The sequence below is a fragment of the Diorhabda carinulata genome, chromosome 2, assembly GCF_026250575.1.
Source record: "Diorhabda carinulata isolate Delta chromosome 2, icDioCari1.1, whole genome shotgun sequence".
Taxonomy (NCBI): Eukaryota; Metazoa; Arthropoda; class Insecta; order Coleoptera; family Chrysomelidae; genus Diorhabda; species Diorhabda carinulata.
This window is the reverse complement of record NC_079461.1, coordinates 21,438,006-21,465,327: the sequence shown is the minus strand read 5'-3', so window position 1 is coordinate 21,465,327 and position 27,322 is coordinate 21,438,006. Positions and strand designations below refer to the sequence as shown.

At 28.9% G+C, this 27,322-nt stretch overlaps 4 protein-coding genes across 11 annotated transcripts in view; 2 read left to right on the top strand and 2 right to left on the bottom strand.

Moving 5' to 3' along the window:
* The first annotated feature begins 136 nt into the window (after positions 1 to 136).
* On the top strand, positions 137 to 3,024 carry LOC130904241 (FYVE, RhoGEF and PH domain-containing protein 4). Its single transcript, XM_057816892.1, has 4 exons — positions 137 to 933; positions 986 to 1,172; positions 1,235 to 1,561; positions 2,498 to 3,024. The coding sequence occupies exons 1-4, from the start codon at positions 304 to 306 to the stop codon at positions 2,992 to 2,994; spliced, it is 1,641 nt and encodes a 546-aa protein (XP_057672875.1). The 5' UTR covers positions 137 to 303; the 3' UTR covers positions 2,995 to 3,024.
* Positions 3,025 to 4,262: 1,238 nt separating this feature from the next.
* On the bottom strand, positions 4,263 to 5,630 carry LOC130904240 (uncharacterized protein F13E9.13, mitochondrial). Its single transcript, XM_057816891.1, has 5 exons — positions 5,488 to 5,630; positions 5,096 to 5,178; positions 4,895 to 5,035; positions 4,646 to 4,845; positions 4,263 to 4,596 (listed from the first exon to the last, which is right to left on the bottom strand). The coding sequence occupies exons 1-5, from the start codon at positions 5,558 to 5,560 to the stop codon at positions 4,281 to 4,283; spliced, it is 813 nt and encodes a 270-aa protein (XP_057672874.1). The 5' UTR covers positions 5,561 to 5,630; the 3' UTR covers positions 4,263 to 4,280.
* Positions 5,367 to 27,322, top strand: part of LOC130904236 (uncharacterized aarF domain-containing protein kinase 5) — a 29,954-nt gene continuing 7,998 nt past the window's right edge. Inside the window, exon 1 of one of the 2 annotated variants that reach the window (XM_057816880.1) lies at positions 5,367 to 5,564. The gene's annotated coding sequence lies outside the window, so the exon portion shown is untranslated. Of the gene's footprint in view, positions 5,565 to 24,013; positions 24,138 to 27,322 lie in introns of those variants that run through there. The other variant, XM_057816879.1, reaches the window with a different exon arrangement.
* Positions 6,907 to 27,282, bottom strand: LOC130904238 (tumor protein p53-inducible nuclear protein 1). Of its 7 annotated transcripts, none has more exons than XM_057816890.1 (3): positions 15,833 to 15,965; positions 12,293 to 12,901; positions 6,907 to 10,397 (listed from the first exon to the last, which is right to left on the bottom strand). In XM_057816890.1, the coding sequence occupies exons 1-3, from the start codon at positions 15,869 to 15,871 to the stop codon at positions 10,242 to 10,244; spliced, it is 804 nt and encodes a 267-aa protein (XP_057672873.1). In that variant the 5' UTR covers positions 15,872 to 15,965; the 3' UTR covers positions 6,907 to 10,241. The 7 variants fall into 7 exon arrangements, with proteins under 7 accessions (XP_057672873.1, XP_057672869.1, XP_057672870.1 ...); XM_057816886.1 differs by lacking the exons at positions 6,907 to 10,397; positions 15,833 to 15,965 and adding exons at positions 24,326 to 24,400; positions 27,132 to 27,282 and having other exon boundaries at positions 11,017 to 12,901; XM_057816887.1 differs by lacking the exons at positions 6,907 to 10,397; positions 15,833 to 15,965 and adding exons at positions 24,326 to 24,400; positions 26,986 to 27,237 and having other exon boundaries at positions 11,017 to 12,901.

Sequence of the window (27,322 nt, the reverse complement as noted above, 5' to 3'; positions counted from 1 at the left end):
TTACGTCAAAAGCAAAAATACAATTCATTGAAAATGTTTTTCTAAAATTCTATTTAAAGATTTTTATTTTTTCTAATATGTGGTTATGAAACCTTCTTACGTTATTATAAAAAAAGAAAAGAAGAATTTGATTTATGTCAATTTGAAATTGAGATTTGACAGTAATGTCAACTGTTTTAAAAAAATGTCGATTTAACGGTTTATTCAAAAGTCGAGGCACTTTAAGTTTGGTGATTATTCATTTTTTGAATCTTGTTTCTGCTTAAAATATATTTACGTCTCAATATTATTTATACATGTAAGATGAGTACGGATACTGAAACTCCAAAGAAAAACAAAGCCTCTGTACCACCTAAAGGCAGTCCCCCTTGTGTTAAATTAGAACATTTAGACAGCGATGTTTTTACGAAAACATATATAGATATGTGTGTAGAAAAACGTTCTAATGAATCTCCGGAAAACATAAACATAAATACGGAAATCGAACCATCAACTCCTCGTGCTCATATCGAATTTAGTGAAGAACTAAGAAAAGTATTACATGACAGGAATGTGTTAACTTCAAAAACAAGAAAAACGGTGTTTGAGGCACTAGATGAAATAAAAACTAAGGGTGAAGAAGAAAATCGAAGGTACAAAAGAGAAAAAGCTTTATTAGAGATTATTAATAGTGAAATAAAATACGTTCACCAATTGGAAATTATTATTAATTTTTTTTCGAAACCGACGGAAATGAATAAATTGTTGAAAAATGACGAATTTCAAACAGTTTTTGGTAGCATTTTACCAATTTATAATGTCAATAAGGAACTTTTGGATGAATTAGAGAAGAATCCAGGTAAAGTCGCCGAGGCATTTTGCAAATTTGCTCCGTTTTTCAAAATGTATTCAGTGTATGCTTGCGAATTTAAAAATATTTTAAATATATTACAGGTGAGTGAATTTTAATAAATCGATGTATTTTTATAAATTATTTGTTAAATAGAATGCAAGATCGCTTAATCCCCAATTTGCTAAATTAATGGAAAATCAAGAATCGAGACCGGAGGTTCAAAATAAGCTCTCAGCCCTTTTAATCACTCCCATTCAAAGAGTACCGAGATACAAGTTACTTTTAACTCATTTGCTACAACTAACCAAACCCCATGAAAAAGACCATAAGCAGTTAACTGGTAAACAAAATATGATATTTACCAAATTTTTGTTTTTAATCAAAAAAAATTTTTTTACTAAGAATGTTTAGAAAAAATTGAAGAAGCTGCCGATCATATCAATAAAATCGTGGAAGATCAAGAAAATATGCGGAGATTATTGGAAATTCAAAGGTTTTTGAAAAGCGGGGAGCCTAATATTGTGAAACCTGGTAGAACGTTGTCTAAAGAGGGGATTTTAGTGAAAATGGGCACGAAAAATGCCCCCAGTGAGAAATTATACGCAGTTTTGATGAATGATATTATTTTGTTTGGTAAAATGAAGAAAGATGAATTAAAAGTTAATTCTATGAAGTGTGTGGGAATATTTCCGCTTGGAAAGTGTAAAGTTTTCGAAATATTGGATAAAGGTAATTATTTTTCACTATTATTTAATTTTTTAACCATTTCTTATGAATTTGAATCAAAATTTTAGTTTAATTAGTTGAAATATACAGTTGTTTGATTGAAACTTTCAAAAACTTGTTTTCTTCTTGGTGAAAATTGGAATTTTAACTTTAAATACAAATACGATTTTTTATTGAAAAAAATGTACTTCAGTTCTTGTTTTCCATCTAATAATCGAATTTCTAACGATTTTAATAGATAATAGATAATATAGAATATTGATCTAAATTTGTAAAATTATCTTTTTATTTATCAGAAATTTTCAAAAATACGGTTTTCCATGATAAAACTGGTAATTTTCACTTTAAATTGAAAAAAAAGTTTTTTTTATTGAAAAAAAATGTATTTCAGGACGTTTTTCCAACTAATAATCGAATTTCTATCGATTTTAATGGATAATATAGTTTCATTCATTTTGGTTTATTCCACCAAAAGATAATATTAAATTTTTCTTCATTTTAATTTTTGATGCATTTTTTCCTTAGATTTCTACGAATTTTTCACAAAAACCCAGTTTTCGAACTAACAAATCCACGTAGAATTTAATGAATAACATAACTTCAATCATTTCGGTTCATTTCACCAAAGAATTTTTTTTTGGTTCATCCACCAAAAAATAATTTAAATTTCCTTTTGGATTGTTCTAAACTTATTAATAATTTCCCTCGTATGTACGACAAATATATGACATAATCAGTTGAAATATGTCAAAATAAACCAGATTTAGTCTATTTTATCCAAAATTTATGTTTTTTTTTTAAATCATTTAAACCGGCACGAAAGCAAAACATATGACTTCGACAAAGATGTATCAGACAGTAAGGAAATTGGGGGTGAGTGGGGTTGTAAAAAAATTGATAAAACAACATATCTGTCAAATTTTGACTTTTTTTCCAAAGGTTGCATGAGGATATCGTGTCAAGAAGAAGAACTAATTTTATACCACGATCAATTCAGCCAAACGAAAAGCTGGATAAAAGCCATAAAAGAAGCCATAGACGTACATTTAACGGGGAAAAAAACTTTAAGAAAAGACAGTTCGTCGCGACGACCCGTCAAAAGAAAAGATCTATTCGAATATCACGAAGTTGGTTTAAGTCCCGGTAAACCTTTGACAAAAAGAAGAAAAATTTCTAGCAGGAGACCTATTTCGGGGGCTCTAATGAATTCAAAACCGGAACCTTTTTCTTATTTACCCCCGGTATTGCGGAGTTGGGATGAAAAAGAAGATTTGATGGGTCGAACGTCGCAGAAAAAAGAAGAAGAATCGGTTAATGGAAAGTCTAACGAAATTTTTTTGTTTGGGAAACGGCAGGACGATGCAGGATTCAAAGTTGGGAAATTTTTAGGAGTCGTAGGGACTTCTATTAAGAAATTGTTTGGTTTCAAACATTGATATTTAAGATAGTAAATAGTGGAATTTGAATTGTTTTTATTAAATGTTTTTAGGCGATCGTAATTCTATTTGTTTTTGTCCTTTCCACCAAAAAGTTAACTGATTTTAATTTTTTTGCCTTTTTTGTATATGTATTTTTTTTAATTGATGAAATCGTTGGTTTTTTATGCCATTGATGATAATTTTTGTTGAAAATTAGGCCAATTTCTTACTGTGTCGCATTTTTTTTAATAATTTGCAATTTTCTGACTATATTTTGTATTAAAAAAGTTGATACAAAATTTTTTTTTTTTTTCAAAACGTATCTGGAGCATTTTACTATCGAAAGTCCATAAATTTTGATAAATTCCACCAAAAATTGAACACGATTTTTTCGTCTTCATATTTAAACTGTTTTTTTATTATTTTTTCCCATAAAAGGCAACAAATATTTTCTACCACCATTGAAGTTCTCATTTTTCGAGTCAAAAATGATAATTTTCGTCAAAAATTAGGCCAGTTTCTTATTGAATCGGAACGTTTCTTTTTTTTTTAATAATTTTCAATTTTCTGACCATGTTTTATATGTAAAAAGTTGATTCAATTTTTTTGTTATCAATTTCAAAAAGTATCTTGGGCATTTTACTATCGAAAGTCCATAAATTTTAATAAATTCCACCAAAAACTATACACGATTTTTTGTCTTCATATTTTCTATTACCATTGAAGTTCTTGTTTTTCGAGTCAAAAATGATAAGTTTTTTCAAAAATTAGGCCAGTTCCTCATTCAATTTGAAAGTTTCATTTTTTTTAATTTTTTTTCTAATAATTCTCCATTTTCTGACTATATTATGTATTAAAAAAGTAGAATCAAATTTTTTTATTAGTTTCAAAAGTATTTTGAGCATTTTACTATCGAAAGTCCATACATTTTGATAAATTTTACCAAAAATTAAACGTTTTTTTTTTGTCTTAAAAAATTGATTTTTTCACAATTTCTGATAAAAACTACACAACAAAAAAATCGCGAACAAATTTTGCGCTAATAACATATTTCAGTTAATTCCACCAAAAATTAATCTCGATCAAATTTTCTTCCGATTGGATTTTTTTGAACTATTCGAATCGAAAATCGTCCAAACCGTTGAAATTCTTTTTTAAAGCAATGATGATAATTTCTCTTAAACTTTAGGCCAGTTCTCAACTATAAACCATCATGAATCCTGACCCCTCAGTACTAAACGATTATTTTTTCAAAAACCAACAAAAATAAGTTAAAAAAAAAACAATTTTCCATTAAAAAAAATTTATTCCCAACAAGATATTTTCCCCATAAACTTGTTCAACCTATCCCCATCGACATCATTATCCCACTTTCCCCCTTTTTTAAAATAAGAACCGACAATTAAACCATCAGCCGATTTGAAATTCTCGACATTTTCATACGTAACACCGGACCCGATCAAAACAGGAACTCGAACCGCCCTTTTCACATCCTGCAGCTCTTCAACATCCGCAGCTTCTCCTGTCGCAGCTCCTGTAAGGATAACACCATCGGAAAGAAAATATTCCGCAGCCTTAGCAGTTTCCACTGTAGAAATATCTCCAGTGATGGCATGGGAACTAGAAACCTCCCTTAATGAATAAAAAAAACGGTTTCGTCGTATATTACCTGTGTTTTTTCTTAATATCAGTGAAAACTAATATATTTTCACCCCCGATGGTTTTTCTATATCGCAATATCAACCCAGCGTTGGCGTCTGTTAAACCCTCATCGGCGACGTGGCTAAAAACGTACCCCTCGGCTCTAATAAAATTCATATCGCAAGCTTTACCGATCGCTAGAGCTTCTTTATTACCACACGAAAGCACCTGAAACACCAATCATTCGAAATCGAATTTTTTCCCCGAAATTAATTACCTGTATGCCAAAAGGTGTCGTTCGAGGTATAATTTTCCTCAATTCGGTGCATATTCTCGACATGGAAGCCGTTACTTCGGGACCGAAGTGTTTAGATTGGACGTAAGGTATATCGTGCATATTTTCTACTAATATTCCGTGCTGTATAAGAGAAAAAATAATTTTTTTCCAGTGAATTTAATTATTTTTCGATTTTCTTACCATTCCGTGTTTTAAATACAGCTCACTTTCGTAACAAGCTTTTTTAACTATATCGTTAATCGAACCGGAATATTTAGGACAACCTGTAAAACAAAAGTGAACAAGGCAACTTCTATAACGCTTTTGTAATGTAAGTTGCATAAATATACTAGAGCGGTATATTGAGTTACATAAGTGAATGTTGATCACGTAGTATGCAACTTTTAAAACAATTTTGTAATGTAGGTTGCATATGTAATGAGGGTGTAAATGAAATTGTTTACTTTGTAATGAGTGTTGTCTAAGTCCTGAAAAAATATATTGATTTAAACACGTGTTTATATTGTTATTTTTTGGTTGGTCATCGAATTTTAATTAAAGTGATTATTTTTGAATTAAAATGAAATAAATACCTGGTAGTGCTCCAACGTGGATCATTCCAATAATAGAACATTTTTTTTGAAATAATTTCCTGAATTTATCCATTCTTGTAAGTACTAACCTAACTTTTAAAACTTCGATCTTTTTTTGACCTATCTTGATATGTTATCGCCGGTTCGATAGTGGAAATGGAATATATGGTGTGACAAAAAATTTTCATAAATATATTCTATAATAGATATTTCTAGGGTTTCTAATAACCTTTATGGGGTATATTAATGATGTGAATTTTAGTGAAATAAGTGCGAAATTTTGAAATTTCCAAGTATAAGAGAATTTTTTACGATTCAAAGGTCCTTTTTATAGATTTTAAATCCGACTTTTCCACTACTCATTACTAGCTCCTTAAAATATTTAAAAATTGAATTGCGGTGAGATATAGAAATCTGTTTTCTCAATATAAGTTGATTTTATCCTACATTCGATTAGTTTGTAACCGAAAAAATATCTCATCTATTTAAAACTATACAATAAAATAACTCCACAAACTATTTTGAATAAATAATATTTTGGTTGATTCCACCAAAAATTAATCTTTATACCATTTTTTTGAACTATAAGAAACAACCAGTTTCCAAAACCGTTGAAATTCTTCTTTTTCAAAGCAATGATGATAATTTCGTATAAAAATTAGTCCGGTTCATTAATTTTCTAATTTCAATTAGATTTTGAACTGATTTAACCAATTTTAACGCTGCTTTTGTTGTTATTTTCCACCAAAAATTGATTTTTTCTATTTCTAATAAAAATTTACACAATAAAGAAAATAACGTTTATGTTAATTTGAAGAAAATACGTACATTCTGAAACCAAAGTACTCAGGTTTACAAAAGCGAAAAAATTCGCATATTTACATAAAAAGACGTGCAGCTGGAAATGCTGGAGAAAAAAGTTTTGTAAAAATTGCGCCACTGTCTTCAAGCAAACTTAACGGAAAATATGCTTCTTTAGGTTGTTGAGTCACGTGATGTTGCCAATTTGTACAAATTTGAATAGAATTCGTAGATTCTGAAACCAAAGTTTTCAGATTTACAAGAAATACCTAAGATCCTTAGATCTGCATACAGCTGACAACGCTGAAGAAAATTGTAACATAGTGACCATAGATAAACTTATAATTTAGAAGTACTATTTCGTCGAGTTATAATTACAAAGTTTTAAAATTTCTTCTTTTTCTTGCTTTTAACGATTTTTGTTTAGTAATAAACGTTCTTTTGGAAATAACGTTGTCAGATTGTGTGTTTTCTCTATTGATCAACATATACTATCATAACCCGCGATTTTTATTGAAAGATAACTTGACGTTGCCAGAATGTGTGTTTTCTCCGTTGATTAACATATATTATCATAACCAGCTATTTTTATTTGAGGGAAATAATAAAACGCATAAATCAACATAATTAATTTTATTGTTTTCAACTTTTTATATCATCTTTTCATATTTTTTTCAGAATCAACACCAGAAAAATGTGTTTTTTTTGTTTTTTTTTCACATATTGCTTCACAATTATACATTCACTATGCATACAAAGTAATAACTATCAACTAGACGTGCTCCATAATACATTCCTTTAACTTACATATAATTGTCTGCTCACATATAATCAAGCTAAACACAAACCATACTGAAATAAACTTAATCCTAATTTCCGTTTACTTATTACCAGGATTGTACGAAAAGTTTACATATAATTTATAGTACGGTAAAAATAACTTTTCGACAATCCTCGTATACGTTAGGAAAATGCAGACATTCTCAACCAACCTGTATATAACACACTTTCTGTAATATAAAAAATAAATAAAAATAGTTGCAATAGTAAACAAAAAAAAATATTTTTTTTGTGTTAGCTTAATTTTCTAAATATTTCGAATTTTATCATTTTTTTTGTAGTTTTCTCTGCATACACAATTATTTTGCTAAATTAACGAAATACACGTTATAATTGAGATAAAATGAAAAAAATACATGCAATCTAAAATTTAAAAAATCGACGGAAATCAATTAAACTATATGTGCTCAATCAAACTTAAATAATTAATAAAAATCTTATTCCTAGGTTATGTTTATGTTTTATGCGAAAATACGTATTAAATATTATTAATCTTCACCATTATGTTAAATCTGCACCCCTAATTCTTTCCCTTCCAAATAAGCACAATTCAATTGTAATAAACTCTTGTTATTCGGACACATTCGCCTAACCTAACCTACTTCAATTAAAATAATTTACTTTTGCAACGTTGTCACGTTGTTTCGAATATTTGGAATTAATCAGCGACGTATTTATTTTGTTTTGTAATTCAAAAGTAGTATGATGTATATGTGGTGTTTTAGAATAGTTCGTGAGTCATGGATAGTTGCAGAATAATAATTATCTAATTTTCATTTATGGTAATGACGCTTAGTACTATTCTTTACTTTACTACTATTCTCAATATTAGTTACTGAAAAAATGTACAATATGGCAACAACGTAGACTCGCATATGAAGTGGAATCGGTTTATTTCGGAACTATTCGGGAACGTTCACTGACTCAACTGAAATTGATGTGTATTTAGCAGCGTTGCCACTTGATCTATTTGTTTGCAGTCAGTTGTAAACGTTTTTTTGGATTTACCAGTATATGTGATTCATATGGTGATGTGTTAATGGTTTTTTATGGAAGTAGTTCATTTTATTCGTAATTAATGGTGGTGTAGCGTATTATTCTATGATGCTGATATGTGTACGTAAAATCAGTTACTGAAAAATTTTACAATCTGGCAATTGCGTATAGACTTCCATTTGTTGTGTAGTCGTGTTATTTTTCGAACTATTCGGGAACGTTCGCTGACTGAACAGAAATAAATATATATTCAACAGCGTTGCCACTTTATTGTAGTTATTTCAAATTATTTTGTAAACGTTTTTTTTTTAATTTGCTGTGATTCATATGGTGATATGTACATTGGTATTTTTACTGGGAAACTGATAGAAACTTTATTTTAATGGTAAGTAATAGTCGTTAAACGTGTTATTCTATGTGTACGTAAAATTAGTTACTGACAAATTTTACAATCTGGCAACTGCGTATAGACTTCCATATGTTAGTTTGTGATTAATTTAGATGAGAAGAAACTAATTTTTACTAATTAAGTTTAGTTTTTAAAGCAATTTAAATGGAAAAAAAGGTTTTTTGAAAACATTCCAAGCTACTGTAAGTGAGTTTATGAAAAATCCCCAAATAAAAAAAAATCGGTATGAAGTGTATAGAACATAACCTCGAAATGTGAATTTTTTCCATAAAAGTATTGAGCACTATAAGTAAGTTGATTTTCATTGAGAAAATTAGTAAAAATACTTTTAATTTAAAAAAAAATTAAAACTGTAATTTTAATATTTCACTTTAATGCTTCATAAAAATTCCACGTAATACATGCATATTGCTATTACCAAGGGCACACGAAATGTTCTCTCACAACAAAAATTTCGTTAAAATCATAATGAAAAAAATTTTTTGTAGTATTGCTAAATCTTTGTGCCCTTTTCGTTTAAAAAAAATCATCGATATTCACCTATTATTAGATTTGTACTGTATCAGTGACATTGCGTGGATGGGATTTGTGTTAATATGAGCCGAATCTGCGCGGTAAATTGGCCAAATAAAAAAATTTTTTTCGGTTTTTATATTTTGATTTTTTTTTCATTTTTTAAATATAGATACCATAGTTGTAATTAAAAAAAAGTGTATTTTTACATTTTTGGCAGATCACTTTTGGAAAAGGTTCAATTGGACGATATAATTTGGCCAACGTTGCTATTTTCGAAAAATACGATTACATCATCAGTTTTTTTCCAGGAATCTTACCGAAAATGATATATAGTGTGAGTAAAATGTAATAATAGTTTTTTTGGACGACATCGTAAAATAAACGAAAAAATAAATAATTTTTTCAAAATGTCTCACTATGATATTGATAAAAATATATTTGTATCTACATTATATTCGACCACACTACTTAGGCTGTTGAAGAGATGTGCTAAAAAAACTGTCAAGTTACAAAATAACTTATTTCTAACACACCTCTACAAATCTCTTATTCTCAACCGAGTCTTACCTGCAATGTGATTGATTTAAATTATATATTGAAAGACGTAAAATTAACGGCAACATCCGAAGATAATAAATATCTGAACATGGTGCTCTTTTTTCATTTATTTCTTTTAAATTTCATTCTAGACCTTATAAAGAAAAATATTTACAATATCGAAGGGATTTTTAATCAATATTCCCCTTATGTCGTAACGGATACATATTAGAGAAGCCCTAGAATGATTTTTTTTAACATCCTGTTACGTAAATTTAAATCAGTTATGCGTTAAGAAACGTTATCCTCCATCTTCATTAAATTTCTTACAATATATTTTTATTAAATTAAACTTGGTTATACTGAGTAGGTTAGATTCAATAATTACCGCGGGATTTTCAAATATTGAACTTGTGCGTTTGCGCGTTTTTCAAATCTAACATGGCGTAGATGTGAGGGATAGTAGAGGTGGGCGCGATATAGAAGTATAACTGTTGATCATAAGAAGATAATTTACATAAGAGGATGATTCTTTTTTGTATATTGATATACGAGATACACCAAAATTGTAACATATAGAAATATAATAAAATTTGAAATTGACATTTGGAAAATCGTCGGATGTTGCGAAAAGAGATCAATAATTTTAGAAATTTTAACATTTGCGATTGTTATTTGCGAAAGAACGTCTCGCACCTTGGGAACGTTCTCCGCGTCTTTGTCGTCGGTTACGACTATTGACTTCACGAGCCTTGTTGTTCCTCTCCAAATTACCCCTCTTGATAGTTTCACATGCCTTTTGCACTTGTACCTATAACAAACCGATCAAATGGTCATGGGACGTGCCAGAAAATAGTTCAACAAGATAAAACTAATTTTCCCCCAAAAACAAATTGAGATACTGAAAAAAAGGGCAACAACTGAAATATTTTGTTTTGCCGGTAACTGGAAATCTAGTCACGACAGCTATTCAACGCGCGACGTTGCCACATAACTTTTAAGAAAATCCTGGCTTGTAAAAATTAGTTTAGTGAACTTTATGAGTGTTTAGGGATAGTTTATTGTATAATTTCAATGAAACTGTCATCATTGTATATTTTATGTTTGATTTCTCATATTAGGTAATATCAAAGTTCAACTAAAACATTTTGTAATTTGATTTACTCATATATAATCAAGGTTGGATTCCTTTTAACGGCGAGGTCAGTGTAGCAACTAAATTTTTTTTATTTACAACTTTTTATGAACATTTTTTGTTATCAACGTGATCGATATTTTCATTTAAGAATAAAAAATTTAACCTTTCAAGCGAAAAGGTAAAGATAATTGAGGTGGGCACTTACTGGTATCTAGAACGTAGAAAAAAATTTAGTTGACTCAAACTAGAGGTTAGCGGTAGATGTTATTTGGTAACTAAGCGAAATAAGTTATTTAGAGATGGACAGTAGTTGTCATTTAGTAGTAATAACGAAAAAATTATTTAGAGATGGACAGAAGTTGTTATTTTGGTAACGTAGCACAAAAATTATTTAATTGTTTAAAACTAGATATGGGGGATAGTTGTCATTTGGGAACATAATATTCTGAATTGGAAACTTATTTGTTATTTTTTTTTAAATCGAGTGTACCATTTAATGAAATAGATGATTCAAGTAACTAGAGGTGGACAATTAGTAGCTGTCATTTAGATTGCGACAAAAATCTTATTTTCTGATAAAATAGACGCGGACGGTAGTGGTTAACTAATAACTTTTGAAAATTCTTTCATTTTGTCAAAAGCTTTTTAAAAATTGCGTCAACTGGAAAAAAATATTTTTTTTTGATAAATATCAAATGAACTACGAACGAAAAATAACTAGAGGTGGACAGTGGCTGTTATATGGAACGTAGTAAACAATTTATGTATTTAGTGGCCGAAAAGTAGAGGTGGGCGGTACTGGTTATTTGATAACGTTGAAAAACATTTATTCATGCGCCTTTTGATGAAATTAAAATTTTAAAAATTCAGTTTTTTTCCTCAAATTGTATTTGAAAATTGAGAAAAAAAGTATTTTAATTTCTGCTGGGAATAGGTACCGATAAAAAGCCATATTCAATTGCCTTTTTTTCCATAAAATTTGCATTCAAATTATGAAAATTGAGTTGTTTTATCAAATTATTTTTGAAAATCAAATCAACTAGTGAAAAATTTTTTTAATCTTGTAATGAGAACGGAAAAAACTAGAGGTGGGCATTGACTGTTATATGGAACGTAGCAAATTTTTTTTAAATGACCTAAACTAGAGATGGGCGGCTGTCGTTATTTAATAACGTGACAAAAAAATTTTCGTAAAATTCACATTCAAATTTTGAAAATTCAGTTTTTTCAACAAATTATTCTCCTCTACGGGGAAAAAATATTTTATTCACTTCTCGAAATAGTGACCCCTGAAAAAAACTAGAAGTGTGCAATACCTGTTATACGTCAAAAAATTAATTAATTTCAAAATTCATTTTTCAAAATAATTGAAAAAATCTAAAAATATTTAAAAAAAAAGATTCAACCTTGAAACAGAAAAAAAATAGAGTTGGGCGAAAGCTGTTATTTTGGAACGTAATTTTAATGTCTTCATTTTCATAAATTTGGTTTGTTAATTTGAAAATTTGACTTTTTTCAATCCAAAAATCCTCCAATAACCCCAAAAAAGAATATAAAAAAATATTCACCTTTTGCGCCCTTTTGTGCTTGTACCTTTGCCTTTCTTGCTGTTGCATAACTTGTAATCTATTCAAACGAGGTATCCTATTAACTAGGGCAATATCCTGTCCGTCTACGTCCTCGTCCTCGACTTCCAAATCCTCTTCTTCATTACTTAATCTCGAAGCCGAAGAAGCGGATCTGACGGGTACAGTCACCGTAAAATGTCTCCTACTCGGATGAATGCGGTAAACACTCATGCTGGGATGTTCGATGAGGAGATTCTCCAATGGAGAAGTCTCCATATGGACAGGCCCTTGCGACGTGAAACACGGCGGCGGTGTTACAAACCACGATTCCTCCATATTAGAAGCGCATAATAGAGACGACGTTGAACTCGATCTGGTTAGAACCCGTTTCATAACGGTGGGTACCTCTTCGTCGATGTCATCTAAACTTTCCACTGAACAAGTGTCCGAATTGCCTTCGCTGTCTCTGTCCACTAATACCCAATCGTCCTCCTGTACTTCGGATCTTAACCTTATCGTACCGTCGTTTTGGACCCCTTCCGCTGTTACTCCGCTTTCTTGACTCATTACGGAGCCTAACAAATAATTGGCCAAGTTTTGAAACATTGTCTGAAACAACATGAGAAAAAAAATCAAATATACCCCATTTTTATTTTTATTTTAAACAAATACATTCGCTTTTCGTATATTTTTGTTCAAACCCTATATATTTAAAAAAAAAACTTCTCTCCAGTATACAGTTACTGTAAAAAGATTACTTTTATTCTTCCCCCGTATTAACGATTCAAAATGAATCTAATTTTATGCAAAAAATACAAAAAAAATTACTTTTATTCTTTACCCGTATCATTTTTGTTCAGTCCCCGTATATTAATCCTTGAAAAAAAAAATAATTTTTGTAGAGTCCCTGTAGATATAAACTTACTCTTGTTCCTCCCTCGTATGCACAAATAGTCAAAAAACAACCTACTGTTATGATAAAAATTATTTTTGCAAAACCCATGTATACAATATCAAAAACAGTTAAGAAAAAAAGCATCTTTTCTTTCAATCTCGTAAGTTTATAACTATTAACCTTCATTTTTGCTTCACCCCGTATTTTTAAGATCTATACTGATAGCAATTACTAATGAAAAAAATGAAATTGAATTTTGTTCTACCCCCGTATATTAATACTCTGACGAAGTGAATTAATCTTTTTGTACAGTCTCCCTATAATATCAATAATTTACTTTTGTTCGACCCCCGTAGGTACAGTGGAATCAGCCGTTAAGAAAGTACTAAACTTTTACTCCATACTAAACAATAACTAGTATAAAAAAAAACCTGTATATTTAGATATGTATAATAGCTCTAAAAAATTATCATTCTGCTCGGGCCCCGTATATAAAAATTCTATCAACCATTAAAAACTATATTCGATCACGAATCACTTATCACTTATCCACAAGCATTGAAAAAAGTCCCCCTACTTAAAACAGTTTAAGAAACAATTCAAATTGTTTTTATTCGATCCCCATAAATAATATGTAGAGTTTGCAATATAATACATTAAAAAAGAAGAATGTCTCCTATTAAATTTTGGCTGACAGAATAGTGTCAATTATATTATAGTATCTATCAAATTATGCCTTAATTTTAAATGTTATTGTAAAAATAACAACTTTTGAAAAACTCTTGTCAAAAAAATTATTTACTCAATATTGGAAAAATTGTTTTAAAAGTATAAAGTTGGAATCAATTCTAATGCTATGAATTGAAACTGTTATAAACTCTAGCACCGCTACTGTCTAATAGATGGCGATACGTATGTCTTATATTATCCTATATTTTACATTTGTATATAATGGAACAAAACAATAACAATAAAAATTTGACTGGGTTACATCAATACTATATACAAAATTGACCTCGAAATTAACTTTAAACACATAATTAATGTTCTACCTACTGTCATTATTATATAAATTTCTAATTAGTAGCGCAGTAACATTAATACTGAACAAAAATAATTTTTACACATACAGATAGTTACATCATATATATAATTTTATTTGTGGTATACGAATTTAACTGCAATTTATCTACTTATGAATTAACAGCTGACCGTCTGTCTTTTGTGTACGTATAAAAGGTTGCATCATCTTTTGCAAACTTGTGTGCATAATGTTTAAATTGGCTCAAAGTCAAAAATTACAATGAACACGATTTTATCTATAATTTGTATATAATTTCTTTATATCAACAAACCGTTACATAATAATTAATATAAAACATTTTTGGAAATTTTAATGTGTTGTAATTTTCAAGATATGGGATGTCAAAGTTATAATTATGTTTTGTCTAAAAAAATCATCCTGTTCAAAATATTGATGATATTATCCCCATGTTTCACTAAAATGCTTTCATGAGATTGATCTACGAGGACAAAAATCAAAATTGCTCTCAATTTGAGATATGGTATGTTAAAGTTGAAAATATGTTTTTACTAAAAAAATCGTCGACCTAAATAATGCAAAAATCATGTTCATATTTTACTAAAATACTTTTAATTAAAAAGAATGAGAACTATTTTTAAAATTCAACTGATTTACATTGCTAATTTTTTTAAATTTTTCGAATAACACACTGAATCATCTTTTTGAATAATGGAAATGTCTGAGTTAAATTTGCAATGTCAATAGGTCATTGTACTTTTCAATGACAAACACAAAATATTCGCAGAAACACTTTTTAAATCCGTTGAGCAGATTTTAGAAATTACGTCATTCAGATCGCCATTTTCCTACAATAACGACTTTTTATTCGTTATAACCCCCTCTTTTTTATAGTCAAATTTCACTTTCTTTTCATGGGCCACTATGTATATTTCACTATCCAAAATAGCCTTATCATTACTACTTAGCGGACGTACAATAATTAGAATTATATCGACCATTAACTTGTCATTTTTAGGTTAATAGTATATAGTTAAAATGTAATTTTCTTAAAACAGTTATATTGATGACTTTTTTGTCATCAAACCATTTTATCCTCATAATAAACTATTTGTACTGACCCAAATACTAATTGAAACATAGATAAAATATAAAAACAGGTACTCACATATTGATTATAACCTAATATCACAGATCACTTTACAAATTTTGTATGGTTTACAATAAAATGATATTTACGACGGGGATTTTGGTACAAAAAAGATGTTTGTAAACCTCTAAAGCGTCTCAGCTGATCGCCGATACACTCGTTCGTCAGCTGTTTTGTTTAGATTGCTGTTTCCTCCTTGCTCGACCAGCTGGCTGGGCTCATCAGCGACGCCTGCGTATTATTCGTTGCTTTGTGTTGATAGCTCGACGTTCGATAAAATTCGGAATGCTACGTTGCCGGATTTATATATACAAACAATAAGAATTCTATATAATCTCAAATCATAATGGGATATTCCATATATTCATAATTTTATTAATCAAATTATTTATTTATTATTATTGTTTGCATATTTTCGAAACTTATTTTTAGTTATATAGATTTATAACTTACAGGATTATACGAAAATAGAATTTTTTCATTTATTTCCATGACAATATTTATTTTTTAATGTCGTTAATGGTTAACTACACTTTGCACTAAAAATTGGTATAAGACAAGTTGTTCCTCAGGTAAAAATTATTATAATTATTATCATGAACAAAAAGTAGTTTCCAGGTATACCATGGGTACCTTTTAACGATTTTATGGACAAGCTACGAATATTATTGAAGATAGTTCTGAGAATTTTTTAGGCCAGTCATAAGAAGGAATCTTATATTGAAAAGAAATAACTTCTAAATTAGTATTATATAGAGTCGATAGAAAGTTACTATAAGGCGAATGAGAATTGCGAATGAGCATTACATTTTTTTTATAAAAATTTTACATAAAAAACATCAAGATATAACGATGGATATTTGTGATTTATCAAAAAAATATTCCGAAAACGGTACGCAGCATCGATCTTTACCAAGAGTACCTTATTGGTGTAAAATTGATTTTTGTTTAATAAATCTAATCTTAAAAAAGTTATGATCATAATTATTTGAGTTGAATCGTGTAACTATCGCCCTATATGAGATTTCATTACAATAGTTTCGGCAACATCACAAAAAAAGGTTTATCATTATATTTTTCTCAACACCCTGTATCTTGAATACCAATAGCGTTACAAATATAAAACAAATTCATAGAATATAATAGCTTCCAAAACGTATTCCTATAAAATTTACTTGCAATGTTGCCAGTAATTTCGGCAAAATCATTAAAGTTAAATTTTTTTCGTCAAACCCCTGTATGTTGAATACGAATAGAGTTACGGATATAAAAACAAATTCATGGAATGTGCCAACCTTTAAAATATATTCGAATAAAATTTAATTACAATGTTGCCAGTAGTTTCGGTAAAAATCATAAAAGTAAGGACACTCAAATTATTTTACAGTTTACTTTCTTTGAATCACCCTATTTATATGATGAAATATTTTTTTATTTCGTTATGTACTTAAATTTAGACAATTTACTTTGTTATCAATTTATAGTATCTTATAGAAGGTCGCTGTACGTATTGTTATTATAATATTTACTTTATTACATTTACCCACTGTTATTGTCAGATAAAAAAAAAGTCGATGGCCTGTCAACAAGTTCTTACATCCAAGCTAAACCATCGAACAAGAGTAAACATCATCGGAAACTTTCTTGCATATTTCGATGGTTGTTGCCAAGTTTCCTAATCACCCCAAAGCGACAATATTTAATTCAAATTAAATTTTTTAACAAGCAATTATTAAAATTAACACGAGAAAATTGGATAAAAAGATGTTAAATATAACAAAGTCCACTTCTGCGTGGACTTCGGAAAACGTCTCGTAATAATTACTGAAAATAGATAAACTTTAAGAGGATGAAAACACTTGAAAATCAAAAATTTCTAACAAATTGTTAGATAAGATAAAAATGGAAAATTTCTGCGCAATTCTATAGTCGTCATGCAGTCTATACATGTTTGTACAAAAATTATTTTATTCCACATGTTTGTGTCATACGCAGTATTAGGAAGCAACGTTGCCAGACGTACTACTAATATTTGAAGATAAGAAAATGCAAATTATAACAATGAAAATAATCGGTAAAGCAAATCTATAATGAGTAAGGATTTAATATAGTGCAATGTCCACTTTATACAAAGTATATGTACAAGAAAAGCCTATTATCAGATTTTTTCTTAGAAAATGCGCGTAATTATTTCCCAGTATTTAGAATTTACTTTGTTGTTTGGATATACACGTGTTTAAATGACACAAAACAACGATAGTACGTTTTGCGTTGTACTTATACGTGTTAGGTGTATATACACTGCTCGTCAAAAGTTTGTAAACATGGAAAAAACAAATAAACAGTTATTATACGTCAAAATACAACAAAATGGAGTTGGATATAACGTGGAATTGATTTTTTACTATCCAGCAATTGTCTCCAGTGTCAAATTTTACTTGAAAAATGTAATGCAATAATCGTCGTGGTTTGTAGACAAGCGAGTGGTTGTTTTTTGACTAAATTTGATTAAGACTCTCAATTTCGCATAATAACAAGATGTAATTCTAATTTTCACGTTAATCAAGCCTCTCAAGTATTTTTGTATCAATTTGATCCGAAAAAAAAGAATATATCAATTTCCAATTTCCTGAACTTCGATAAATGGATTCTGAGATTTCGAAAATGCTGAACAAACGAGTTTTTATGATGATCCTAAACCAGGCAGTTAGCGGATTTTTCCCATTACGTTATATGTACAGTTATTCTTTGGGGTCATAAAGATCTATGCCAATTATTGTACAAAATTTATCATTTAATTGATATTTAATTAAATTTTGTACAAATAATTAAAATCATTAATTTTTTGATCAAATATTGTGATTCTTTCATTTCAAAATTTCCTATAATGTTTTGAACAAAATTTTTCGACTATATTAAAGGAGTAGTAAAATTGGGACAACGTGTATATTGAAAATTTTTACTTACAGATAAAAATCTATCTCTATCCCACAAAAACACTGTTTATAATATTAAAAACACTACATTTTAGTGGCAATCACTTATTTTACGAATATACAAATTACAAAGTGTCACTGAAAAAACAACTAACTGTATATGAAAACGGAACTCAGTCAACTGATGAAATTGTTTTTTATCCACGTGTTCCAACGAAAGAGAAAACAAAATAGAACGTTATACGCTTTTAACTCAACTGACTGCGAAATAAATTACAGCCCAATAAATTTTAACAAAATAATACGCGATGTTTTGCACAATAAATTTATTATGAACATTTTGTTATCAAGATCGCAACTCCAACTTACGAGGGAAATATAAAATGTGATTTTAAAATAAAATTAAAATTGTTTATTTACATACGACCACGTAAAGATAATTTCGTTTATTTATATTAAAAACTATACATCTGGCAACGTTGAGTGTTAAGTTTCTATAGCCTGGATACCGTTGATGACGTCGTTATCAGTAAACCTTATAGTCCGGGGGATTTTTTCGGATTCTATAATAAATTCCGCCGAAGCTTAAGAGTCATCTATTGTTGGTCAAATAATTGCAAAATGGCGGCCGCGTAAACTCAAAAATTTTAATTGTATTTTTTCAACGATGGAATAAAAAAATCATGTTTCAAATTGTGAAAGAAAGGAGTATAGACGAAACTGGACATTTTCAGAAAAAAAAAATTAGAAAGATGACCATTAAAAGTCGAAATAACTAAAAACAAACTCGTCTAGGTTATAAATTTCGAAAAAAAAAATAACTCAAAAGTTATAAAAATGGAATAAAATTTTGAAAATTACATTGATATTATGTCAAATAAGTATTTCTGTATCAATAACATGTCAAAATTGTTAATATTGATGAAATGAATGAAAATTGAAAAATATATTGTTACGACCTCGCCCATTGATATAGACCGTCAATCCGGTCCTGTTTTATTATGTTAATTGATGTTACAGTTTGGCGGATGCGCCAGGTACATTTCCTATTCGCATAATGTTTTTTATGACGAGGTTAATTCTTTGTTTTGTTTTTGTAACCTGTTTACATTATGTTGTGATTATTTTTGTAGCGACAATTTGCAGGAAGGTCGTTTAAAAACAATCAAAATCAAGAATATTACGCGGTCTCGTAATTTTCTAGAAACATCTCTATATTTCCGTATAATATCAACTTGATTTTTTTTATTTTCATTATATTTAGCACATAGATAAGCAATTATAAACTTTTTGACAATCAATAATTTTTCAAAAATTCAGCGGTAAAAAACTTTTTTGGAAATCTAGTTCTCTAATATTATAAAGCATAAAATTTATCAGAGGATTCAGAAAATGATTTGGAATTTATTGATACATTTTTATTTATAATATTCCGTCTTCGAGAAACCGAAATATTATGTGCACTTTTCGATCCTAACTCCCGGACTATTATAAATTGAAGAAAGTAAGAAATGTCATTGGCGTATCGCCAACGGGGTCACTGCTTATAGATGTACTGACTCCCTGTGACGGTAAGAGAAAAATCTCAGTCTTTATGAATATTTTATTCGTATTTAAATCATTTCATTCTCATCGATTTATATTCTAATATCGCCATCTTGTATCTATATGATTAATAATAAACCTCAGATCTTTGTTTACGAGTTTCATTGTTTTGCTAGAGCTTCTCTAAACACTTATTATTATCCTTCATAAATTTTTATATTCTAGTTATACACATTTTTTCTGAGTGTAAAATCAACTTATTGATATTCACGCGGGAGAGTTCGCCTATCTCTATGTGTTATTAGACGTACAGTATCTTTGTTCTCGAGAACTTCTATCGTTTTCATACCCATGTTGCCACGTTTTTAACTTGTGGTAATTATAATAAATAGTGATAAATCGTATTATCGAAAACAATGGATTATTTTCGATAATACGACATAATACAGTTCGTATTAATAAATTTACTTTTTGTTTTAATTCGATTAACCAGACAACACTGTATCCAAAGTTGCTCGAAATCATTCTGGAAATTTTTAGGTATTATTATATATCACTTATTTAAAGATATATGTTGTATAAATATGACTGTAAACAAAAGTTGAACGTTTTCAATATAACAAACAACGTTTTTTTTTCTTATTTATATCTTTATTATTTAATTACAAAAATTTATACTCGTTATCAGTTTTGTTGTTAAATCCATCCTTATATTTGTGGTAACTACTATTCTAACCTATATAGTGTAACAAAAAGCAATTTTAATCTTTTCTATCAATTCCGGCAACGTTGTAAACGAATTGTTGTCAAGGAAATTAGAATTCCACATTGCCAACCTCTGAATATAAAATGACCAAGAAAATAGTAAAAACTTAACCTTGAAAACTGCTTAATAAAATAATTTAGACATTCAAATGACTACGTTTTTTGTGTGAAACTTTGGGTACAGATAGCCTGTACGTCTATGCGATTGTGACACCTTGAACCTTCACTTTCAACTTCGAAATAGGCCAATATAACGGTGGTGTTTGTTAATATGCGTAACGCGCATGCAAAATTCTCAATTTCTCGTCCATAAATTTACTCGTTAAATGAATTTAACGATGTTTCAACAGCGTTGCCACATTTTGTAACTTTTCGGAACACAACAAACGGGACTGTTGATACAAAATTGAAAGCTGAATGAATATTAATCACACAGATTTTAACACGTTGACCGCCAAGGCAATTTTCAAAATTTGATTTAATCGTATTATATCGTTATAAATAGTAATTTAAATACAAAGCTATCTCGGAGAAGCATACAAAAAATAGGATTTTCGAAAAACAAGGTAAAGAATTTTTTCCTAGTTGACTTAATGTAAGAAAAATTTATTCGGAGAAGTTAATTACGAACTATTTGACATAGTCAGCAGTTAACTTGTTGCATTAAACATTCAACCAAAGTTTAATATCTGAAAACAAAATAATATGGTTCATATAAAATTATATATTAAACTGAATATATACTGCATAATAGTCAACTTTTATATTCATATTATGTGTTAATTATACCAATTAAATTATGAATTTAATTTCACTATCACGCGTAACTTGATTTTTATGTAAATAAACCGTAGTTTGACCATATTATAGATTAGATAAAATTTCATGCACCTAATCGAAAACGTCGAGCTTGGCAACACTGTTAAAATTAGTGAGACTTTGATAACTAGATTCTGAAACAGTTTTACTATTTAAATCTAAGTATTATTATTGCTTTGTCCTTGAATAAAATATTTTCTCAAATGTTTTTTTTTCGTGGCGTTTCTACAAACAAAAATCAATTCTAAACACAAATGAAACATGGCGTGACAGAATTTCAATAACAACGCCTTTTCTCAAGGTCGTTTCGTAATGCAAGGATTATGACGAAAAGGCATGGGGGGAGGGAAAAGGGGTTAAAAACGTGTTCTTGTTGTTCTAGCCACTACCCTACACAATTCGTTAAAATAAATATCTTTTCATTTATACATTTCGTTATTAGATTTATGTGAAAAGAAACGATGAATATTTAAACCGCAATTGTCTTTCTTTATTATAGGAGGGGTTATTCAAAAAGTAACATTTTGGAATTATAAATAATGTTTATTTATAGAGGGATGATGAATATAAGGAAATAAAAGTTATTGTAATTTTAATTATTATACGAGGGGCTATTCATAAAGTGATTTTAATTATAATACGAGGGCTATACATAAAGTGATTGTAATTTTTTACGTAAAAAGGAAAGATGATAAACAAAGTTTTCTTGAAATTGCAATTCTCATTATTATACAATGGTTATTCATATGTTTACGTAAAATATGATCAAAATATTTTGTTTAAAATGCAATTTTCGTTACTATACGAGGGCTATTGATTTTAGAATAAAAAAAAAAGATTTGATATAAAAAGGAATGAAGAATTTGTTGAATAACTACCCTCGACGACCCCAAGCTTTATGTGGAACGATATAGGGGGTGTTACAATAATTTCTGATAAATATAAAGGTAACAATTATGTGATAAAGGCATTCAAAAATGTCCGAGCTGCTCTAGTTGTACATTTATTGGTCTATAAGGAGTTTTAGCACCCAAATTGCATCAAATTTGTTAACGTAGCAATTTTAAACAACAAAATGTTTGAAATTTATAGAAAGGTGTCATGAAATGAAACGTAATTTCTTGATATCCCTCGTACACATTCAGGGTGTAGTTCCGATGGTATGAACCCTCGATTAGACTTAAACCTCTCTTTAATTAGATAAAATAATCCCTCAGGGGATTTTTAGTCATAAAGCTTCGTTTTATAACCCCCTATCCCTCTAAAAAACCAAATTTATAAATATCTTCGAAAATATTGTTTTTAGAAAAAAAAGTTTTAAACAAAAAATGAATATCATTAAAACCTCTACAAGAAAGGTTATATACATTTTTTACGTAAACATACAGGGGGTTACAAACTTGGAAGAGACTAGAAATTTTGATCAACCAAAAAAATTGATTTACGTAAAAAATGTAAATAAGCTTTTTGTAGAGCTTTTTATAGGCTTTAATTTTCATTCCAAACTTTTTTCTATAAAATCAATATTTTTGGAGATAAATTTGAGGAATGATTTATAATTTTGACATATTTACAATTATAATCAATTAAATTCAAATGTATTCATGATAAAAATATTCATTTAGCACGAATCATAGATAAAACAATTTTCACAAACAATTTAAAACGAATATTTTATTAAAGATAATATTTAATCACTACCATGATTCGTGATACAGATCGGTCAATAGGCGCGATTCTATAATTATCGTGATGTCAATTTTATTATTTTTAATTTTATTCTATATATTTTTAAATGAATAATAAGTTCAAAACAATAATATAACTAAACAAAGAAAGAAATTAAATGAATCGAATTCGTCATACGTTAAATACTGATACGGCTCATATTTGTTATTACAACGTTGCCACTACCTCTGGTTCGTTGTAGTAATTTATATATTCACATATAAATATGATTTCGGAGTCTAATTGAAATACTACACTTCTTGGAAGCCATTTTAATGTTAGCGTAGCACAAATGACGTCATTACCTGGTAATACCCTCGAGCACACTACCCTTTCCCCCCTTTTAACACTATTTCTTGCGTGTTGCTGCCATAATTTTGAAAAAAAAATTCATTCATTAGGGGAAAGTTTAATAGCAATGAAAAAAATTTCATTTTAGTTCACTTAGATTTGAAAATTCGTAAAGATTAGGTTCTATTTTTGAATTTCCTCTAATTCTCGTTTCCCGGTAATAATTATCCAGTGTGGGTCGTGAAAATCGAACCGATATGCATAATTATTTCGTGTAGGAAATCGTCCATTTCTATTTTTAAATTTTAAATAAAAATTATATTCATATCACCCTATATGACGACCTCGATACTCCTTTGTATCCAAATCCAAATTTCGTTTTAGACTATTTTTATGACAAAAATAACATTTTGTAATCGGTTGCGAATCTATTTTCGAAATCACAATATTTGGAAAAGTGAAAAATACGTAATAAAACTGAAATCCACGTAATTGCAACGTTCTGCCAAATATTTTCATATTCAGCCGTTTTAAAGAATATCTATTTTTTCTATTTGTAACTTTGGCAACGCTGTGTACAAGAACTGTCGTGGTTTCTATGTTAAACATGATGTTTTAGATTGATTTAACCTTGGCCTTCAAAGCGGAGGCGTGTTTACATCAGCGATTTTATTGTACGTATTTTTCATTATAATTTATTATTCATAGTAAAGAGACAAATGGAAGTTTCTAATTTAATACTATAAGAATTTCTAATACACCATTAGCGTCAAGTCGATAAGTAAGAAATCTACTATTCAATAAACGAGTTATCAGACGTAAAAACAAGGCGTCATATTATGAAATATCTAATATAACTTACCTTTTATTGTTGCTAGACAAAAGTAATGATAATATTTATTCTAATAGTTGTTTTAATTGTTGTAAAGTGATGTTTCTGGAATGAATAAAAACAGACTATTACCATGATAATTTTTTCGAAGTTCACAGCTATATCAGTAGTTCATTTACGAGGGTTATATAGAAAATTCTCAATGTAACAAAGAAGACATTTTATTTTCAACATTAGCTCCATACGTAATTTTTTATATTCAAAAAATTTACAACAAAATAGTAAAATAATATATTTTCCATCTTATTTTGATAACTGCTCATCTACAGGTCGAGGTCGAAAACTTTTTTCACAAATCTCATAGTTTAACCTCAAAACTAATTGATTTTTACATGATAATCGTTTTTAAACGTTAGTTGTGTTGTCAACAATGAGTTTTATGATTTTCGTGAGTACATTTTTGTGAAAAAAAACTAGTATTAAATTTTTAGATTTGGATAAGATCCCAATTTTATTAAAACGATTCTATAGCTAAAAATTTTATCACGTAGGTTTTTTTGGCACAAATAGATGTTAACAAAATAACAGCGGCCAAATTAAAACAAATATAGATTAGAAGAATGTTGTAAAATCATTTTGGAATAACGAAAATATATTTTTAAATGACACCGGTTTTTTCGTCACAACTGGCATATAAATACCGATAAATAAATACCCAAAAAGTCGTTATATATAATTTTTTCTACTTCCACATTATACTTTTTCATTCTAATATTAGTTTTTTTTTAATTTTCGGCTTTAAATGCCTTTTTCGATGTAACTATTGTCGTAGTTTTCTTTACTATGTTTAGAACCATCAATGGATTGTTCCAAATTGACGTTAAGATCTTTTGGAACAACTTATCCGAGGCTCAAAGCAACCTCAAACCGTTTTTGATGGATAATAATCGTTTGAGTCAACTTCCTACTCAATTTTTTAATATTATCTCATATTAATAAGTTTGGGATTATCCGACGCATTTATTTACCCCTAGCGCCCCTATCACCTCAATTAAGCTACAGTAAACGCGCCAAAAGTCCATTGAATGCATAAAAATAATTTCCTCAAGGTCATTCTAACCGAAGTGTACGACAAGTGTAGATTTGTTTTAAAATTTTTCAAAATATTTGTTCACCTGGTATATACAAATTCGTATTAACGAATGACCCTGGTAAATCACCTGTTTAAAATAACAATAACAATAACATAATTCTATTACGCAATATTTATATTTTGAAATATCTCAATTTTTTCGGTAACATTTTCTGAAATAGAATTGAAGTTGGCAACGTGGCAATTATAACTTAATACATTCAATAATGTCATCTTTATATATGGTAACATAATTTACATAGTTGCCATGTTTTATAGTCGAAAAGTCCTAGCTACTTTCTATGTTGAGTTGTATTATTTTCTAAATCAGTCGGTATTTTTATTACTTCTACGGATGGTTATATTTTTTTTGTTTTCTCTCCAACTTCGTCGATTTTCCATTCTTTTCGCTAGTTAAATTTATTCCGATCGTAAACAAAGGACGACATCAAACATCCTGCGAAATTATATGTAATAAAAGCAGCTGGTTTCCCTGTTAACAATGAAACAAATGATGTTTCCTTTGGTATATTGTTCATCGCCGACAAGACGTTAGTATCCGGTAATAAATATGGCGATTATTTCCTGTCGGACCCATATTTTCCTCTTAAACTTGCATTTTTAATAATGCGGGTTAGTGGTTACTAACATCGACATCAATTCATTTTAGAACGAATTCGATATGATATTTCCATCATCATTTTAAAATCGGACGTCCTGTACAGATTGAATCGTATAGAAATGACGTTAGACTGATTCATATTTCATTCTCTTATTAATGATATTCAACATATGAAGTATTGTGATACATAATATAGAAAACATCGAAATATTGAAAAAAAATTAACAAAGCAATGTCTGGGTTCTTATCTATGTAAAGTAGTGTAAAAAAAGAATCACGACTTGCTAATCTCGTTTACATAAATATTTAACCTGTTGTGACTCGTCGAAGCTTGTCTACGTATAATTTAGGACCGTATTTAGGTAAAAAATATTCAGTTTTAAATAACAATTTTATTTTTCTAGTAATATAATTTGAAAAATTAGTAATTTTTATAGTCAATCTATATATTTATATGTAAACTAAAGTAATCTAAGTATTGATAAAAAATTCTGGTTATACTTTTTTTTTCGTCGTAAATTCCGATATATTCATATATTATTGAATTATAATTATTTTAAATGTGATTTTACTAAAGAGAATATAATGATTATACAAATGTATAAAATCAATTGAGAAAATAAACGCTAACACTAATTTATATTGATAATTAAAGAAACTTATTTCATATTACAATGTAGATATAGTACGTAAATAGCAGATAATTTTTACAAAGTGGCAACAGCGCTTAATATAAAATGCGTACGCAACTCACATCTTTCTTACTCCCATTATATTACACTAGATATCTCTTTCTATAGCAAAATTATATCATCGATCGTAGAGCGCCTTCTTCAAACTATACGATAAAGAACAAAGAAAATTTGTTTTTCAACCAATACCAAGTAAAAATTTTTAAAATATATATTTAATATAATTAAAATTAATAATACTCACGAAAATTATGTAAAAACGATAGGATAATAGTTAAACTAAATAATTTCTGTGTTAACGTCAAAATCAGCTGATCGCTTAAAGAAATAAACACAACTACTAGTCAATTCGCGCTTCCGTTATTTCACTTACTAATATTACAAAAATACCTTATTGTTGTTGATTAAATGGAGACAACAGCTAAAGGGGTCAAAAATTACAACTTTCGGGACGAGTTTCGACGCACAACACCATTCAGCCTAAGGCAGGCGCTGAATAATCACCAGCGTTAGGTAAAAGGGCTCATGACCCTGCTAGAAAACGCGGGGAAAGGAAATCACACCTATATACCCGTCTCTTT

Bases quoted from the DNA above. Each gene is read 5' to 3' on its own strand.
- LOC130904241 (XM_057816892.1), top strand. From the start codon at position 304: ATGAGTACGGATACTGAAACTCCAAAGAAAAACAAAGCCTCTGTACCA. The intron at 934-985 runs GTGAGTGAATTT...TTTGTTAAATAG, and splicing joins ATATTTTAAATATATTACAG to AATGCAAGATCGCTTAATCC. The intron at 1,173-1,234 runs GTAAACAAAATA...TTTTTTACTAAG, and splicing joins AGACCATAAGCAGTTAACTG to AATGTTTAGAAAAAATTGAA.
- LOC130904240 (XM_057816891.1), bottom strand. From the start codon at position 5,560: ATGGATAAATTCAGGAAATTATTTCAAAAAAAATGTTCTATTATTGGA. The intron at 5,179-5,487 runs GTATTTATTTCA...TTTGTTTTACAG, and splicing joins CCACGTTGGAGCACTACCAG to GTTGTCCTAAATATTCCGGT. The intron at 4,597-4,645 runs GTAATATACGAC...GGAGGTTTCTAG, and splicing joins GATATTAAGAAAAAACACAG to TTCCCATGCCATCACTGGAG.
- LOC130904238 (XM_057816884.1), bottom strand. From the start codon at position 15,871: ATGGAAATAAATGAAAAAATTCTATTTTCGTATAATCCT. The intron at 12,902-15,832 runs GTAAGTTATAAA...ATGTTGTTTCAG, and splicing joins TTCTATTTTCGTATAATCCT to ACAATGTTTCAAAACTTGGC.